The sequence below is a fragment of the Anas platyrhynchos genome, chromosome 30 (assembly GCF_047663525.1).
Source record: "Anas platyrhynchos isolate ZD024472 breed Pekin duck chromosome 30, IASCAAS_PekinDuck_T2T, whole genome shotgun sequence".
NCBI lineage: Eukaryota > Metazoa > Chordata > Aves > Anseriformes > Anatidae > Anas > Anas platyrhynchos.
Window position 1 is genome coordinate 6,152,071 of NC_092616.1, and position 19,271 is coordinate 6,171,341.

The following is a 19,271-nucleotide window of genomic DNA, read 5'->3' on the forward strand; positions in this document are numbered from 1 at the left end:
GGGACACCCAGATCCCTTTTGGGGGGCCACCTCGAACCCAAAATTGGGCCACCTCGAACCCAACCAGACCACCCAACCCCGTCCCCCCCCCAAACCCCCAGCTGAACGGGGAGCCGCGCGGACCCCGGGGCGTGGACGGCGGTGGTGGGCCGGCTCCGTCTCCACGAAGCCCGGTGGCCAGGAAGTCCCGGTGGCCGTAGTGGGTGGTCCACGAGGATGATCGGCAGGTGGAAGGTGGCCACGACCTGCGCTAGCTCCGCTGGAACTCGGTCCTGGGCCCCGGGTGGGCACCATCTGCCTGCCCCAGCCCGCCACCCTCGCCTTCGGCACCCCCTGCTGGCTTACTGGGTGGGCAACGTGGCCGAGAACGGTGAGCCGGGGGGCCACCGGGGCTACTGGGGGGGGGGCTAATGGGGGGCTACCGGGGGGCCACCGGGGGGCTACTGGGGGGGGGCTACCAGGGGGGGCTACTGGGGAGCTACCAGGGGGTTACTGGGGGGTTACTGGGGGAGCTACCAGGGGGGTTACTGGGGAGGCTAGGGGGGGCTACTGGTGGGGGCTACCAGGGGGGCTAACGGGGGGCTACCGGGGGGCTAGCGGGGGGCTAGCGGGGGGTTACTGGGGGGCTAGCGGGGGGGCTAGTGGGGGGCTACCAGGGGGGCTAGCGGGAGGGCTAGCGGGGGGGCTAGCGGGGGGGCTACTGGGGGGCTACCGGGGGGCTAGCGGGGGGGCTAGCAGGGGGGGCTACTGGGGGGGGCTATCGGGGGGGCTAGCGGGGGGGGCTAGCAGGGGGGCTACCTGGGGGGCTACCAGGGGGCTAGTGGGGGGAATAGCGGGGGGCTACCAGGGGGGTTACTGGGGGGGGCTACCAGGGTGGGCTACTGGGGGAGCTACCAGGGGTTAGCGGGGGGGCTACCGGGGGGCTAGCGGGGGACTACCGGGGGGCTAGCGGGGGGGCTACTGGGGGGCTAGCGGGGGGGCTACCGGGGGGGTTACTGGGGGGGGCTATCGGGGGGGGCTAGCAGGGGGGCTACTTGGGGGGCTACCAGGGGGCTAGTGGGGGGAATAGCGGGGGGCTACCAGGGGGGTTACTGGGGGGGGCTACCAGGGTGGGCTACTGGGGGAGCTACCAGGGGGGTTACTGGGGGGCTAGCGGGGGGGCTAGCGGGGGACTACCGGGGGGCTAGCGGGGGGGCTACTGGGGGGCTAGCGGGGGGGCTACCGGGGGGGTTACTGGGGGGGGGCTAGCGGGGGGGCTAGCGGGGGGGGCTAGCAGGGGGGCTACCTGGGGGGCTACCAGGGGGCTAGTGGGGGAATAGCGGGGGGCTACCAGGGGGGTTACTGGTGGGGCTACCAGGGGGGCTAGCGGGGGGGCTAGTGGGGGGGGCAACCAGGGGGGTTACTGGGGGGGCTACTGGGGGGGCTACCTGGAGGGCTACCGGGGGAGGCTACCTGGGGGGCTACCAAGGGGGCTACCGGGGGGCTACCGGGGGGGTTACTGGGGGGCTAGCGGGGGGGCTAGCGGGGGGGCTAGCGGGGGGGCTACCGGGGGGCTACCGGGGGTCCATGGGGGTCTCCATGGGGGGTTCTTGATTTTTGGGGTAGAGGTTCTCCATGATGGAAGATCTCCATGGTGGACAACCTCCATGATGGACGATGTCCATGGTTGAGGTTCTCCATGATGGACAATCTCCATGATGGAAGATCTCCATGGTGAAAGATCTTCATGGTAGAGGTTCTCCATGGTGGATGATCTCCATGATGGACGACCTCCATAGTGGTTGACCCCATGATGGATGATCTCCAAATGGATGATCTCCACAGTAGAGGTTCTCCATGGTGGTTGACTCCATGATGGACGATCTCCATGGTAGAGTTTCTCCATGATGGACAACCTCCATGATGGTTGATCCCCATGATGGACGATCTCCATGGTAGAGCTTCTCCATGGTAGAGGTTCTCCATGATGGAAGACCTCAACAGTAGAGCATCTCCATGCTAGACGATCTTCATGGTAGAGGTTCTCCATGATGGAAGACCTCAACAGTAGAGGTTCTCCATAGTGGACAATCTCCATGATGGTTGATCTCCATGGCAGAGGTTCTCCATGGTAGAGTTTCTCCATGATGGACGATCCCCATGATAAAGGTTCTCCACGGTAGAGGTTATCCGTGGTGGATGACCTCCATGGTGGTGGATCTCCATGGTAGAAGTTCTCCGTGATGGACAACCTCCATGATGGACGACCTCCATGATGGACGACCTCCATGGTAGAGGTTCTTCATGGTGGTGGATCCCCATAATGGACGTTCTCCACAGTAGAGGTTCTCCATGGTGGACGACCTCCATGGTGGTTGACCCCATGATGGACAATCTCCACGGTAGAGGTTCTCCAAGGTAGAGGTTCTCCATGATGGAAGACCTCCATGGTAGAGGTTCTCCATGGCAGAGGTTCTCCATAATGGACGATCTCCATGGTGGAAGATCTTCATGGTAGAGGTTCTCCATGGTAGAGGTTCTCCATGGTGGACAACCTCCATGATGGACGACCTCCATGATGGACGATGTCCATGGTAGAGTTTCTTCATGGTGGACGATCCCCATGATGGAAGATCTCCATGGTGAAAGATCTTCATGGTAGAGGTTCTCCATGGTGGACGATCCCCATGATGGAAGATCTCCATGGTGGATGATCTCCATGGTGGTGGATCTCCACAGTAGAGGTTCTCCATGGTAGAGGTTCTCCATGATGGACGACCTCAACAGTAGAGGATCTCCATGATGGATGATCCCCATGGTGGTTGATCTCCAAATGGACGATCTCCATTGTAGAGTTTCTCCATGATGGAAGATCTCCATGGTAGAGGTTCTCCACAGTAGAGGTTCTCCATGATGGACAACCTCCATGGTGGTTGACCCCATGATGGACGATCTCCACAGTAGAGGTTCTCCATGATGGAAGATCTTCATAGTAGAGGTTCCCCATGGTGGAGGTTCTCCATGGTAGAAGTTCTCCATGGTGGTTGACCCCATGATGGAAGACCTCAACAGTAGAGGATGTCCATGATGGATGATCTTCATGGTAGAGGTTCTCCATGGTGGTGGATCCCCATGATGGACGATGTCCATGGTAGAGTTTCTCCATGATGGACAACCTCCATGATGGTTGATCCCCATGATGGATGACCTCCATGGTGGTTGACCTCCATGGTAGATGTTCTCCATGGTGGTGGATCCCCATAACGGACGTTCTCCATGGTAGACGTTCTCCACGGTAGAGTTTCTCCATGGTAGAACTTCTCCCTGACAGTCAACCTTCCCAATTGTCCCCCCCCTTGTCCCCCCCACCCCCCTTTGTCCCCCCGCAGTGTCCCTCCCGGCGGGGTCCCCCCTGCAGAAGGTCTCCTTGGACCTCCTGAGCGCCCCCACCTGCAACTGCCTCTACTCCAACCTGCGGCGCCGCGACCTGGCCCGCCCGGCGCGCCCCGGCATGGTGTGCGCCGGCGGCAAGGAGGGCGGCCGCGGGGCCTGCCAGGTACCGGGGGGGGGGACATTTGGGGACATTTTGGGGGGGGTTGGGGACATTTGGGGGGGGTTGGGGGGGGGTTGAGGGGGTTTTGGGGGCATTTGGGGACATTTTGGGGACGTTTGGGGACGTTTGGGGACATTGGGGGCGTTGGGAGGACGTTTGGGGGGGGTTTGGGGACGTTTGGGGGGGTTTGGGGACGTTTGGGGGGGTTTGGGGAGGTTTGGGGGGATTTGGGGAGGTTTTGGGGGGGGGGTTGGGGGGGGAGTTCGGGGATGTTGGGAGCGTTGGGGGGGCGTTTGGGGGGATTTGGGGGGGATTTGGGGGGGGTTGGGGTGACGTTTGGGGGATTTTGGGGGGTTTGGGGATCTTTGGGGTGTGTTTGGGGGGGATTGGAGGGGGGTTGGGGGCATTTTGGGGGTGTTTGGGGGCGTTTGGGGGCGTTTTGGGGGAGTTGGGGGGGGTTGGGGGAGGTTTGGGGACGTTTGGGGGGGTTTTGGGGGGTTTGGGGGTTTGGGGGATGTTTGGGGGGCGTTTGGGGGGTGTTTGGGGGATGTTTGGGGGGGTTGGGGACATTTAGGGGGTTTGGGGATGTTTGGGGGATGTTTGGGGGACGTTTGGGGGCGTTTTGGGGGGGTTTGGGGGGGTTTGGGGGACGTTTGGGGGATTTTGGGGGCATTGGGGGGACGTTTGGGGAGGTTTGGGGGGGGTTGGGGGATGTTTGGGGGGGTTTGGGGACGTTTGGGGGTTTGGGGGACATTTGGGGATATTTGGGGACATTGGGGGGCGTTGGGGACATTTGGGGACATTTGGGGACGTTTCGGGGGTTTGGGGGACATTTGGGGATTTGGGGGAGGTTTGGGGGGTTTGGGGGATGTTTCGGGATATTTGAGGGGGTTTGGGGATATTTGGGGATTTTGGGGATGTTTGGGGACATTTGGGGTCTTAGGGACATCAGGGACATTTGAGTGATGGGGACATTTGGGGACGTTTGGGGGGGTTTGGGGATGTTTGGGGGGGGATTGGGGGCGTTTGGGGGACATTTGGGGACGTTTTGGGGATGTTTGGGGACATTTGGGGACGTTTGAGGGGTTTTGCAGGGGACATTGGGGATGTTTGGGGGCGTTTGGGGGGGGTTGGGAGACGTTTGGGGGGTTTGGGGGCGTTTTGGGGGGGTTTGGGGACATTTGGGGATGTTTGGGGGGGTTTGAGGGGGGGGGTTGGGGGGTTTTGGGGATGTTTGGGGACATTTGGGGGATGTTGCGGGCAACGAGGACATTGGGGGCATTGGGGACATTTGGGGGGCATTTGGGGACATTTGGGGATGTTTGGGGACATTTTGGGGGGGTTTGGGGACATTTGGGGGGTTTGGGGACATTTGGGGGCGTTTTTTGGGGGGGGGGTTAGGGGTTTTGGGGGCGTTTGGGGGCGTTTTGGGGGGTGTTTGGGGGGTTGGGGGATGTTTGGGGGGTTTGGGTGGGAGTTGGGGGACTTTTGGGGGGCATTTTGGGGGGTTTGGGGGGGTTTTGGGGACATTTGGGGTCAATGGGGTCAATGGGGACATTGGGGATATTTGGGGACATTTGGGGATGTTTGGGGGAGTTTGGAGATGTTTGGGGGGGGTTGGGGGCGTTTGGGGGATTTTGGGGACGTTGGGGACATTTGGGGACGTTTGGGGACATTTGGGGGGTTTGGGGGATGTTTGGGGGGTTTTGGGGGGCGTTTTGGGGGGGTTTGGGGACGTTTGGGGGGTCTTGGGGACATTTGGGGACATTTGGGGATGTTTGGGGGAGTTTGGGGGGGTTTGGGGGCGGTTTGGGGGGGTTTGGGGGGGTTTGGGGGCGGTTTGGGGGGGTTTGGGGGGGTTTAGGGGACGTTTGGAGACATTTGGGGGGGTTTGGGGGGGTTTGGGGGCGCTTTGGGGGGGTTTGGGGGCGTTTTGGGGATGTTTGGGGGGGGGTTGGGGGATGTTTGGGGACGTTTGGGGCGTCTTGGGGACATTTGGGGACATTTGGGGATGTTTGGGGGAGTTTGGGGGGGTTTGGGGGCGGTTTGGGGGGGTTTGGGGGGGTTTAGGGGACGTTTGGAGACATTTGGGGGGGTTTGGGGGGGTTTGGGGGCGTTTTGGGGATGTTTGGGGGGGGTTGGGGGATGTTTGGGGACGTTTGGGGACATTTGGGGCATTTGGGGATATTTGGGAGGTGTTGGGGATGTTGGGGACATTGGGGACGTTTGGGGACATTTGGGGTCTTGGGGACATTTGGGGATATTTGGGGGGTTTTGGGGACATTTGGGGACATTTGGGGTCATTGGGGGACATTTGGGGACATTTGGGGTCAATGGGGTGAATGGGGACATTTGGGGTGTTGGGGACATTGGGGACATTTGGGGGGTGTTGGGGACATTTGGGGACATTTGGGGTCTTGGGGACATTTGGGGACATTTGGGGACATTTGGGGACATTGTGGTGAGGAGAACAGGCTCAGGTCCAGGGGTCTATAGGGTCCCCGTCACCACCCTATAGGTTCTCCATCCCCCAAATCATATAGGGGGGGGGCTTTTAGGGACCCCAAAACCAACCTATAGGGTTTTTTCCCCCCCCCCACCCCCCAGGCAGATTCGGGGGGCCCCCTGTCCTGCTTTTCGGGGGGCCGCTGGGTTCAGGCGGGGGTCCTGAGCTTCGCCGTGGGCTGCGGCCGCCCCAACGGGCCCGTGCTGGCCACGGGGCTAGCGGCCCACGCCGGGTGGCTACGGGGTCACGTCCCCCCGCCGCCTTCCCCCCGCCCCCCCCGCCGCCCCCCCCAGGCCTGGAGGACGGCAAGTGCATGGGTGAGTGGTTTTGGGGGTTTTTGGGGGGGGTTAGGGGGCACCCCGAAAGGGTTTGGGGGTGGGGAGGGGGGAAATCCTATAAAAATCCCATTAAAATCCCATTAAAATCCCATTGAAATCCCATTAAAATCCCATTGGGAACCCAAAATCCCATTGGGATCCCATTCTGACCCCAATAATGGGGTGGGGAGCCCCAAATCCTATTAAAATCCCATGAAAATCCCATTAAAATCCCATTAAAATCCCATTCTGACCCCAATAATGGGGTGGGGAGCCCCAAATCCTATTAAAATCCCATTAAAATCCCATTAAAATCCCATTAAAATCCCATTCTGACCCCAATAATGGGGTGGGGGAGCCCCAAATCCTATTAAAATCCCATTAAAATCCTTTTGGGAATGCCAAAATCCTATTGGGATCCCATTCTGACCCCAATAATGGGGTGGGAGAGCCCCAAATCCCATTAATCTCCCCCTTTTGGGCCCCAATAATGGGGTGGGGGCACCCCAAACCCTATTAAAACCCTATGGGGAACCCAAATCCTATTAAAATCCCATTGGGAACCCCAAAATCCTATTGGGATCCCATTCTGACCCCAATGATGGGGTGGGGGCGCCCCAAACCCTATTAAAACCCCATAGAAAACCCCAAAACCCCATTAATCCCCCCCCCTTTGCCCCCAAAAATAGGGCGGGGCCACCCCAAACCCTATTAAACCCCCCAGAAACCCCAAAACCCCACTGAGACCCCATGGGGAACCCCAAAACCCTATAACCCCCTTGTTTCCCCCCCAATAATAGGGCGGGCCCACCCCAAACCCACCCCAAACCCACCCCAAACCCTATTAACCCCCCCCCAGAAACCCCAAAACCCCATAAACCCCCCCCAAAACCCCATTTTTCCCCCCATTCCTCCCCAAAAAACACCACGGGGCCACCCCAACCCCCCCCAAAACCCCTCGTAGGGGCTGACCCTATTATCCACCCCCCTGACCCTATTTCCTCTCCCGACCCTACAGGTTGTGGGATGCAGGGGGGGCCCCCCTGGAGCCCCCCCGGGGGTCGGGGTGGCCCTGGTACGTCAGCCTGGTTTTTGGGGGACGCCACCGCTGCGGGGGGGCCCTGGTGGCCGAGAGCTGGGTGCTGACGGCCGCCCACTGCTTTATAGGGTGAGTGGCGACCCCAAAATGCCTTCGGGACCCCCGGAAACCCCAAAATCCTATAGAAATCCCATGAAAATCCCAAAAATCCTATAGAAATCCTATGAAAATCCCAAAAATCCTATAGAAATCCTATGGAAACCCCAAAATCCTATAGAAATCCTAAAATCCTATTAAGATCTTATGGAAATCCCAAAATCCTAAGATCCTATGGAAACCCCAAAATCCCATAGAAAGCCCATGAAAACCCCAAAATCCTATAGAAATCCTATGAAAACCCCCAAATCCTATAGAGATCCTATGGAAACCCCAAAATCCTATAGAGGTCCTATGGAAACCCAAAAATCCTATAGAAATCCTATGGAAACCCCAAAATCCTATAGAAATCCCATGAAAAGCTCAAAATCCTATAGAGATCCTATGAAAATCCCAAAATCCTATAGAGATCCTATAGAAACCCAAAAATCCTATTACGATCCTATGGAAACCCCAAAATCCCATAGAAACCCTATGGAAAACCCAAAATCCCATAGAAACCCTATGAAAACCTCAAAATCCTATAGAGATCCTATAAAAAAAACAAAATCCTATAGAGATCCTATGGAAACCCCAAAATCCTGTAGAGATCCTATAAAAAAACCCCAAAATCCTATAGAGATCCTATGAAAACCCCAAAATCCTATAGAGATCCTATGAAAATCCCAAAAATCCTATAGAGGTCCTATGGAAACCCCAAAATCCTATAGAGATCCTAAAATCCTATTAAGATCTTATGGAAATCCCCAAATCCTAAGATCCTATGGAAACCCCAAAATCCCATAGAAACCCCATGAAGACCCCAAATCCCATAGAGACCCCCCTGAAAACCCCAAAATCCTATTAAGATCCTATGGAAACCCCAAAATCCCATAGAAACCCTATGAAAACCGCAAAATCCTATAGAAATGCCATGAAAACCTCAAAATCCTATAGAGATCCCATGAAAAGCTCAAAATCCTACAGAGATCCTATAAAAACCCCAAAATCCTATTACGATCCTATGGAAATCCCCACATCCTAAGATCCTATGGAAACCCCAAAATCCCATAGAAACCCTATGAAAACCCCAAAATCCTATAGAAATCCTATGAAAACCCCAAAATCCTATAGAGACCCTATGAAAACCCCAAAATCCTATAGAAATCCCATGAAAAACCCAAAATCCTATAGAAATCCTATGAAAATCCCCAAAATCCTATAGAGATCTTATAGAAACCCCAAAATCCTATTACGATCCTATGGAAATCCCCAAATCCTAAGATCCTATGGAAACCCCAAAATCCCATAGAAACCCCCTGAAAACCCCAAAATCCTATAGAAACCCCCTGAAAACCCCAAAATCCTATAGAGACCCTATAAAAACCCCAAAACCCTATTGAGTCCCCATGGAAACCCCAAAACCCCATAGAGACCCCCTGAAAACCCCAAAATCCTATTAAGACCCTATCCTTTTAGGATCTCCCCTTTTTAGGATCTCTCCTTTTAGGATCTCCCCTTTTAGGATCTCCCCTTTTAGGATCTCCCCTTTTAGGGTCCCCCCCTCCCTTTTAGGATCTCCCCTTCCCTTTTAGGATCTCCCCTTTTAGGGTCTCCCCTTTTTAGGGTCCCCCCTCCCTTTTAGGCTCCCCCCTTTTAGGCTCCCCCCTCCCCTTTTAGGATCTCCCCTTTTTAGGATCTCCCCTTTTAGGATCTCCCCTTTTAGGGTCTCCCCTTTTAGGGTCCCCCCTCCCTTTTTTAGGATCTCCCCTTTTAGGATCTCCCCTTTTCCCCCCCCCCCAACCCTTTTAGGCCCCCCTCCCCCTTATAGGGCCGCCCCCTGACCCTAAATCCCCCCTTTTCCAGGCGCCAGGCGGCCGAGGCGTGGCAGGCGACGGTTATGGGGTCGGAGACGCGGGCGGGGGCGCGCCTGACCCTACACGGGGCCTATATAGGGCCGGGTCGGGGTCGTGACCTGGCCCTATTACGGCTCCAGGGGGTTTTGGGGTGGGGGCCGGCGCTGCGCCCCCTCTGCCTGCCCTATAGGAACCACCGCCGGCCCCCGGGACCCGCTGCTGGGCCCTGCTCGGCCCTAAAAGTGAGTGACCTTTTGGGGTCGCCGACAGGGTCCCCGATGACCCTGATCCCGATGACCCCAATGACCCCGATCCCAATGACCCTGATGATCCCATTCCCGGTGACCCCAATGATCCCAATGACCCCATTGGCCCCGATCCCAATGACCCCGATGATCCCGGTCCCGGTGACCCCGATGATCCCATTCCCCATGACCCCAATGACCCCAATGACCCCGATCCCAATGATCCCAACAATCCCATTCCCAGTGACCCCAATGATCCCAATCCCAATGATCCCGATCCCGGTGACCCCAATGGTCCCGATCCCAATGACCCCAGTGATCCCATTCCCAGTGACCCCAATGATCCCGATCCCAATGACCCCAATGACCCCGATCCCAATAACCCCAATGACCCCAATGATCCCAATGACCCCGATGATCCCGGTCCCGATGACCCCGATGATCCCATTCCCCATGACCCCAATGACCCCAATGACCCCGATCCCAATGATCCCAACAATCCCAATCCCAATGACCCCAATGATCCCAATGACCCCGATGATCCCGATCCCGGTGACCCCAATGACCCCGATCCCAATGACCCCAATGATCCTGATCCCAATGTCCCCAAATGTCCCCAAATGCCCCCCATTGACCCTAAACGTCCCAAAATCCCAAAATGTCCCCAAATATCCCCAGATGTCCCCAAATGGTCCCAATGTCCCCAAATCCCCCCATTGACCCCAAATGTCCCCAAAACCCCAAATGCCCCGCAAATGTCCCCATTGACCCCAAATATCCCCAAACGTCCCCAGTGACCCCAAATGCCTCCCATTGATCCCAAATGTCCCCCATTGACCCCAAACGTCCCCAAATCCCCAAAATCCCGAAATGTCCCCAAATATCCCCAAATGTCCCCAAATGTCCCCAAACATCCCCAAACATCCCCAAATGTCCCTACTGACCCCAAATGCCTCCCATTGATCCCAAATGCCCCCCATTGACCCCAAATGTTCCCAAAATCCCCAAACGTCCCCAAATGTCCCCAAACGTCCCCAAAATCCCCAAACGTCCCCAAATGTCCCTTTGACTCCAAATGTCCCCAATGACCCCAAATGTCCCCAAAATCCCAAATATCCCCAAATCCCCCCCAATCACCCCAAATGTCCCCAAATATCCCCAAATGACCCCAAAATGTCCCAAATATCCCCAAATGCCCCCCAAATGTCCCCAAATATCCCCAAATGTCCCCAAACACCCCCAAATGTCCCTATTGACCCCATTGACCCCATTGACCCCAAATATCCCCAAAATCCCGAAATGTCCCCAAATGCCCCCAAATGCCCCCAAATGTCCCCAAATGTATTGACCCCAATGATCCCATTCCCAGTGTGACTCCAGTGTCCCCAAATGTCCCCAATGACCCCAAATGCCCCCCACTGACCCCAAAATCCCCCAAATCCCCCAAATCCCCCCAAAATCCCCAAATGTCCCCAAATGTCCCCAGCGTCCCCAGACGCGGCCCCTCCCCCGGCGCTGAGCAGCGTGGAGGTGACGCCCCTGGAGCCCCCCGGGGACATCGGGGACGGCACCGGGGACACTTTTGGGGTCACCGCCCCCAACGGCACCGCCTGCCAGGTGAGCGCATTTTGGGGCATTTTGGGGCCTTTTTGGGTCTTTTGGGTTTTTTTTGGGTCTTTTGGGGTCCCTTTTGGGGTCGCTTTTTGGGGCTTTTAGGGGTTCCAGGGGAGGTTTTGGGGTCATTTTGTCCCTTTTGGGGTCCCTTTTGGGGTCTTTTTGGGGTCCCAGCGGGCTTTTGGGGTTCCTTTTGGGGTTCCTAGGTCATATTTGGGGGGGATTTGGGTGAGTTTGGGTCACTTTTGGGGCTTTTGGGATCACTTTTGGGGCTTTTGGGATCACTTTTGGGATTCCTAGTTCCCGTTTTATGGGATTTGGGGATTTTTAGCTCATCGCTGCCTCTTTTGGGGTTGCTTTTGGGGCTTTTGGGATTTTGAGTTCCCATTTTATAGGATTTTGGCTCTTTTGGCTCATCTCTGGCTCTTTTGGGGTTGCTTTTGGGATTTCGAGTTCCTATTTTATGGGATTTTGGGATTTTTGACTCATTGCTTCCTCTTTTGGGGTCGCTTTTGGGGCTTTTGGAATTCCTATTTCCTACTTTATGGGATTTTGGCCCTTTTGGCTCATCTCTGCCTCTTTTGGGGTTGCTTTTAGGGTCGCTTTTGGGATTCCTAGCTCCCATTTTATGGGATTTGGGGATTTTTGGCTCATCGCTGCCTCTTTTAGGGTCACATTTGGGGCTTTGGGGATTCCTAGTTCCTATTTTATGGGATTTTGGCCCTTTTGGCTCATCTCTGCCTCTTTTGGGGTTGCTTTTGGGGTTGCTTTTGGGATTTTGAGTTCCTATTTTATGGGATTTTGGCCCTTTTGACTCATCGCTTCCTCTTTTGGTGTCACTTTTGGGGCTTTGGGGATTCCTAATTCCTATTTTATGGGATTTTGGCCCTTTTGGCCCATTGGTGCTTCTTTTGGGGTTGCTTTTGGGATTTTGAGTTCCCATTTTATGGGATTTGGGGATTGTTGGCTCATCGCTTCCTCTTTTGGCGTCGCTTTTGGGGCTTTTGGAATTTCTAATTCCTACTTTATGGATTTGGGGATTTTTGGCTCATTGCCACCTCTATTAGGGTTACTTTTGGGGTTGATTTGGGGATTCCTAGTTCCAGATTTATGGGATTTGGGGATTTTTGACTCATCGCTGCCGGTTTGGGGTCGCTTTTGGGGTCACTTTGGGGATTCCTAGCTCCAGTTTTATGGGATTTGGGGATTTTAGGCTCATCGCTGCCTCTTTTGGGGTTGCTTTTGGGGTTTCTTTTGGGATTTTGAGTTCCTATTTTATGGGATTTTGGGATTTTTGACTCTGCTTCCTTTTTTGGTGTCGGTTTTGGGGCTTTTGGGATTCCTATTTCCTATTTTATGGGATTTTAGGCCTTTTAGCTCATTGCTGCCTCTTTTGGGGTTGCTTTTAGGGTCGCTTTTGGGATTCCTAGCTCCCATTTTATGGGATTTGGGGATTTTTGGCTCATCGCTTCCTCTTTTAGGGTCACATTTGGGGCTTTGGGGATTCCTAATTCCTATTTTATGGGATTTTGGCCCTTTTGGCTCATCTCTGCCTCTTTTGGGGTCACTTTTGGGGTCGCTTTTGGGATTCCTAGTTCCAGATTTATGGGATTTGGGGATTTTTGACTCATCGCTTCCTCTTTTGGTGTCGCTTTTGGGGCTTTGGGGATTCCTAGTTCCTATTTTATGGGATTTTGGCCCTTTTGCTCCATCGATGCCTCTTTTGGGGTCGCTTTTGGGATTTCGAGTTCCCATTTTATGGGATTTTGGGATTTTTGGCTCATCGCTGCCTGTTTTGGGGATGCTTTTGGGGCTTTTGGGGTTCCTAGATACAATTTTATGGGATTTTAGGCCTTTTAGCTCATCACTGCCTCTTTTGGGGTTGCTTTTGGGGTCACTTGTGGGATTCCTAGTTCCAGATTTATGGGATTTGGGGATTTTTGACTCTTTGCTTCCTTTTTTGGTGTCGGTTTTGGGGCTTTTGGGATTCCTATTTCCTACTTTATGGGATTTTGGCCCTTTTGGCTCATCTCTGCCTCTTTTGGGGTCACTTTTGGGGTCGCTTTTGGGATTCCTAGTTCCAGATTTATGGGATTTGGGGATTTTTGACTCATCACTTCCTCTTTTGGGGTCGCGTTTGGGGCTTTTGGGATTCCTAATTCCTATTTTATGGGATTTTGGCCCTTTTGGCTCATCTCTGGCTCTTTTGGGGTTGCTTTTGGGATTTCGAGTTCCTATTTTATGGGATTTTGGGATTTTTGACTCTTTGCTTCCTTTTTTGGTGTCGGTTTTGGGGCTTTTGGGATTCCTATTTCCTACTTTATGGGATTTTGGCCCTTTTTGCTCATCGCTGCCTCCTTTGGGGTCGCTTTTGGGATTTCGAGTTCCCATTTTATGGGATTTGGGGATTTTTGGCTCATCGCTTCCTCTTTTAGGGTCACATTTGGGGCTTTGGGGATTCCTAATTCCTATTTTATGGGATTTTGGCCCTTTTGGCCCATTGGTGCTTCTTTTGGGGTTGCTTTTGGGATTTTGAGTTCCCATTTTATGGGATTTGGGGATTGTTGGCTCATCGCTTCCTCTTTTGGGGTCGCTTTTGGGGCTTTTGGAATTCCTATTTCCTACTTTATGGGATTTTGGGATTTTTGACTCATTGCTTCCTCTTTTGGGGTCACTTGTGGGATTTCTAGTTCCAGATTTATGGGATTTTGGGATTTTTGACTCATCGCTTCCTCTTTTGGGGTCACTTTTGGGGCTTTTAGGATTCCTATTTCCTACTTTATGTGATTTTGGCCCTTTTTGCTCACCGCTCCCCCTTTTGGGGTCGCTTTTGGGGTCTCCCCGCAGCTGGACCCGGGCTCCCCGCTGGCCTGCGAGGAACGGGGGATCTGGTTTTTGGCGGGGACGGCCACGGGGGGGGATGCCCCGGGGAGGGGCCCCCAATTTTCACCTCCGTCCCCCCCTACGAGCGCTGGGTCACCGGCATCACCCGCGAGGCCTACTTCGCCGAGACCCCCCCCGACCCCAAAGAGGCCGAGGAACCCGACGACCCCACTTTTTGGGGGACCCCACAACCCCCGGCGGACCCCGGCGTTCGAGGATCGCCCAAACCCACAGAAGACCTCAAACCTACCGAAAATCCCAAACCTGAAAACCCCAAACCTTCTGAGAACCCAAAACCTTCTGAAGACCTCAACCCTACTGAAAACCCCAAACCTTCTGAGAACCCAAAACCTTCTGAGAACCCAAAACCTGAAGACCCCAATGTTCGGGGATCCCCAAAACCCGTGGAAGACGTCAACCCTACCGAAAACCCCAAACCTGAAAACCCCAAACCTTCTGAGAACCCCAAACCTTCTGAAGACCTCAACCCTACAGAAGACCCCAATATTTGGGGATCCCCCAAACCCGTGGAAGACGTCAACCCTACCGAAAACCCCAAACCTTCTGAAGACCCCAAACCTGAAGACCCCAATATTCGGGGATCCCCAAAACCCATCGAAGACGTCAACCCTACTGAAAACCCCAATGTTCGGGGATCCCCAAAACCTGTGGAAGACGTCAACCCTACCGAAAACCCCAAACCTACTGAAAACCCCAAACTGAAAACCCAAAACCTTCTGAAGACCCCAAAACTTCTGAGAACCCAAAACCTGAAAACCCCAAACCTTCTGAAGACTTCAACCCTACTGAAGACCCCAATATTTGGGGTTCCCCAAAACCCGTGGAAGACATCCACCCTACCGAAAACCCTAAACCTTCTGAAAATCCCAAACCTTCTGAGAACCCCAAACCTGAAAATCCCAAACCTGAAAATCCCAAACCTTCTGAAAACCCCAAACCATCTGAGAACCCCAAACCTTCTGAAGACCTCAACCCTACAGAAGACCCCAATATTTGGGGTTCCCCAAACCTGTTGAAGACCTCAACCCTACTGAAAACCCCAAACCTACTGAAAATCCCAAACCTGAAGACCCCAATATTTGGGGATCCCCAAAACCCATCGAAGACGTCAACCCTACTGAAAACCCCAATGTTCGGGGATCCCCAAAACCCGTGGAAGACGTCAACCCTACCGAAAACCCAAAACCTTCTGAAGACCCCAAAACTTCTGAGAACCCCAAACCTTCTGAAAATCCCAAACCTGAAGACCCCAATATTCGGGGTTCCCCAAAACCCGTGGAAGACGTCAACCCTACTGAAAACCCCAAACCTTCTGAAGACCCCAAACCTGAAGACCCCAATATTTGGGGATCCCCCAAACCCATCGAAGACCTCAACCCTACTGAAGACCCCAAATCTTCCGAAGACCCCAAATCTTCTGAAGACCCCAAATCTTCCGAAGACCCCAAACCCACGGAGGACTCAGGTGACCGGGAGCCCCCCAGCGCCACGGGGTCGCCCCCTCGGGTCCCCAATTTTTGGGATCGCCCCGAGCCCCCGGAGGAACCCGGGGACCCCGAAATCTGGCAGCACCCCCAAATCCCTCAGGACCCCGATATTTGGGAAGGTTCCGGCGACGCCTGAACCCCATTTTTTTTTGGGGGGTGGGGGGGGGACAAGGATGGAGCAATAAAGTGGTGGTGGTTTGCAGCCCCTCCCCCCCCCCGGCCTCTTTTTGGGGTTTTTTATAGGATTTCAAACGTTTTGGGGGGGGTTTGGTCACATCTTAGGGTCCGGAGACCCGATTTGGGGGACTTTTGGGGTCCCCAGTCCCTAAAAGGGGGGTTGGGGGGGCACAGGACCCTCGGGACCCCCCCCGAAATTAATTTGGGACCCTAAAATGGGATTTGGGGGGGGAAAGGAGCTCGGGACCCCCCCCAAATTGGGTCTGGGGGGGGAAGGACCCTTGGGAGCCCCCCAAAATTAATTGGGGGACCCTAAAAGGGGGTTGGGGGGGGAAAGGAGCTCGAGACCCCCCCCAAAATTAATTGGGGGACCCTAAAAGGGGATTGGGGGGGGAAAGGGGGACCCTAAATTTGGGGGGGGGAGGAGGAGGTTTGGGACCCCCCCAAAATTAATTGGGGGACCCTAAAAGGGGATTTGGGGGGGGAAAGGAGCTCGGGACCCCCCCCAAAATTAATTTGGGACCCTAAAAGGGGATTTTGGGGGGGAAAGGAGCTCAGGACCCCCCCCCCCAAATTGGGTTTTGGGGTAAAAGGACCCTCGGGACCCCCCCCAAATTAATTAGGGACCCTAAAAGGGGATTTGGGGGGGGAAAGGAGCCCGAGACCCCCCCCCAAATTGGGTTTGGGGGGAAGACCCTTGGGAGCCCCCCTAAATTAATTTCGGACCCTAAAAGGGGGCTGTGGGGGGAAAGGGGGACCCTAAATTTGGGGGGGGGGGCGGAGGAGGTTTGGGACCCCCCCCCAAATTGGGTTTTAGGGTAAAAGGACCCTCGGGACCCCCCCCAAAATTAATTAGGGACCGTAAAAGGGGATTGGGGGGGGGAAAGGGGGACCCTAAATTTGGGGGGGGGGGGAGGAGGAGGTTTGGGACCCCCCCCAAAATTAATTTGGGACCCTAAAAGGGGATTTGGGGGGGGAAAGGAGCTCAGGACCCCCCCCCCAAATTGGGTTTTGGGGTAAAGGACCCTCGGGACCCCCCCCAAAAAATTAATTTGGGACCCTAAAAGGGGGCTGGGGGGGGAAAGGGGGACCCTAAATTTGGGGGGGGAGAGGAGGAGGTTTGGGACCCCCCCCCAAAATTAATTGGGGGGCCCTAAAAGGGGATTTGGGGGGGGAAAGGAGCCCGAGACCCCCCCCAAAATTAATTGGGGGACCCTAAAAGGGGATTTTTGGGGTAAAAGGACCCTCGGGACCGTCCCCAAAATTAATTTGGGACCCTAAAATGGGATTTAGGGGGGGGGCAGGACCCCCGGGACCCCCCCCAAAATTCCCCAAGTCCCCCCCCCCTTTTTGCCCCCCCGCCCCCCCCCCCCCCCCCACCTCCTTTTGTTGCCGCGAGCCCGGAAGCGCCCCGAGGCCCCGCCCCCTTTTAGCCCCGCCCCCCTTCCCCCTCAAGCCCCGCCCCCTCCCCCCCCCCCCCCCTTTCCCAGGTCCTAGCGCCCGCCGCGGAGCCCCCCCCAGGTAAGCGCCCCCCCCCCCGCTAAAAAAAAACCAAAATCCCCCGAATTCACCCCAAAATCCCCCCCCCCGCTTCCCGTGGGGCACCGCGGGGCCCCCCCCCCGCCTGCCTCGGCCCTTCCCGTGGTGCTTTGCGGCCCCCCCCCCCCAAAATTTCAGACCCCCCCCCAAAATTTCAGACCCCCCCCAAATTTCGGCCCCCCCCCCCAAAATTTCAGCCCCCCCCCCCTCTTTTTTATCCCCCCCCCCCTTTTTCAGCCCCCCCCCGGCATTGCCCCCCCACTTCCCGTGGTGCATTGCGGCCCCCCCCCTTAATTAGGACCCCCCCTTAATTACGACCCCTCCCCTTAATTACGACCCCCCCCTTAATTACCACCCCCCCCACTTAATTTGGGACCCCCCCCCTTAATTGGCGACCCCCCATTAATTTGGGCCCCCCCCTTTAATTTGTGACCCCCCCCCTTTAATTGCAACCCCCCCCCTTTAATGGCGACCCCTCCCCTTAATTGTGACCCCCCCCCTTAATTGGTGACCCCCCCATTAATTTGCCCCCCCCCCATTTAATTTGCACCCCCCGCATTAATTTGTGCCCCCCCCATTAATTGGCGACCCCCCCTCTAATTGCAGCCCCCCCCATTTAATTTGCACCCCCCCCCATTAATTTGTGCCCCCCCCCTTTAATTTGTGACCCCCCCCTTAATTTGCACCCCCCACACTTAATTTGGGCCCCCCCCTCTTAATTGTGCCCCCCCATTAACTGGCGACCCCCCCTCTAATTGCAGCCAGCCCCCCCCTTAATTTGTGGACCCCCCCTTTAATTTGTGACCCCCCCCATTAATTGGCGACCCCCCCTTAATATGTTCCCCCCCCTTTAATTTGAGCCCCCCCCTTAATTTGTGCCCCCCCATTAACTGGCGACCCCCCCTTTAATTTGTGCCCCCCCCCCTTAATTACGACCCCCCCTTAATTTGCGACCCCCCCCCCTTAATTTATGGACCCCCCCATAAATTTGCCCCCCCCATTAATTTGTGACCCCTCCTTTAATTTGTGCCCCCCCTTAATTACAACCCCCCCCCTTAATTTTCTACCCCCCCCTTAATTTGTGGACCCCCCCCCATTAATTTGGGCCCCCCCCTTTAATTTACGACCCCCCCCTTTAATTGCAACCCCCTTTATTGCGGTCCCCCCCCCTTTAATTGCAACCCCCCCCTTTAATTGCGACCCCCCCCCCCCAATTTATTTTAGGGGGGCGGGCCCGGAGGTGACCCCCCCCCCACCAGCACCCATGGGTGCAGAATAGGGGCGCCCCCCCCCAACCCCCCCCACCCCCCTACCCCACCCCACCGTGCTTTCTCCGCAGGGGGCCATGGAGGGCCACCAAGATGGCCGCCGAGGTGGCACCCAAGGGACCCTCGGCGGTGACACCCGTGGGGGCCACCAAGGGGGCACCCAAGGGGGCCACCAAGATGGCGCCCGGGGGGCCACCAAGGTGGCACCCAAGGGACCCTCAGCGGTGGCACCCATGGGGGCCACCGAGGTGGTGGCCTTGGTGGCACCCATGGGGACCTCGGTGACACCCATGAAGACCTCAACGATGACACCCATGGGGGCCACCGAGGTGGTGGCCTTGGTGGCACCCGTGGGGACGTCGGCGATGGCACCCAAGGGACCCTCAACGATGACACCCATGGGGACCTTGGTGGCACCCAAGGGACCCTCAACGATGACACCCATGAAGACCTCAACGATGACACCCATGGGGGCCACCGAGGTGGTGGCCTTGGTGGCACCCGTGGGGACGTCGATGATGGCACCCAAGGGACCCTCAACGATGACACCCATGAAGACCTCAACGATGGCACCCATGGGGGCCACCAAGATGGCACCCATGGGGACCTCGGTGACACCCATGAAGACCTCAACGATGACACCCATGGGGGT

At 55.8% G+C, this 19,271-nt stretch overlaps 2 protein-coding genes across 2 annotated transcripts; one reads left to right on the top strand and one right to left on the bottom strand.

The window, feature by feature from the left end:
* Positions 1-111: 111 nt before the first annotated feature.
* Positions 112-16,072, top strand: PRSS53 (serine protease 53; the record flags this gene model as incomplete). The annotated part of the gene is given in 17 exon segments (XM_072029491.1): positions 112-171; positions 173-202; positions 204-258; positions 261-350; positions 353-370; positions 3,369-3,535; positions 6,140-6,293; positions 6,296-6,355; positions 7,374-7,420; positions 7,423-7,523; positions 9,396-9,589; positions 9,592-9,613; positions 9,656-10,321; positions 11,117-11,247; positions 14,092-14,382; positions 14,503-14,843; positions 14,894-16,072. Coding segments are annotated over 17 exon segments (3,354 nt in total), but the record flags the coding sequence as incomplete, so codon positions are not given.
* On the bottom strand, positions 12,512-14,095 carry LOC139999885 (uncharacterized). Its single transcript, XM_072029524.1, has one exon. It carries the CDS (start codon positions 13,786-13,788, stop codon positions 12,520-12,522), a length of 1,269 nt encoding a protein of 422 aa, XP_071885625.1. The 5' UTR covers positions 13,789-14,095; the 3' UTR covers positions 12,512-12,519.
* Positions 16,073-19,271: the final 3,199 nt, after the last annotated feature.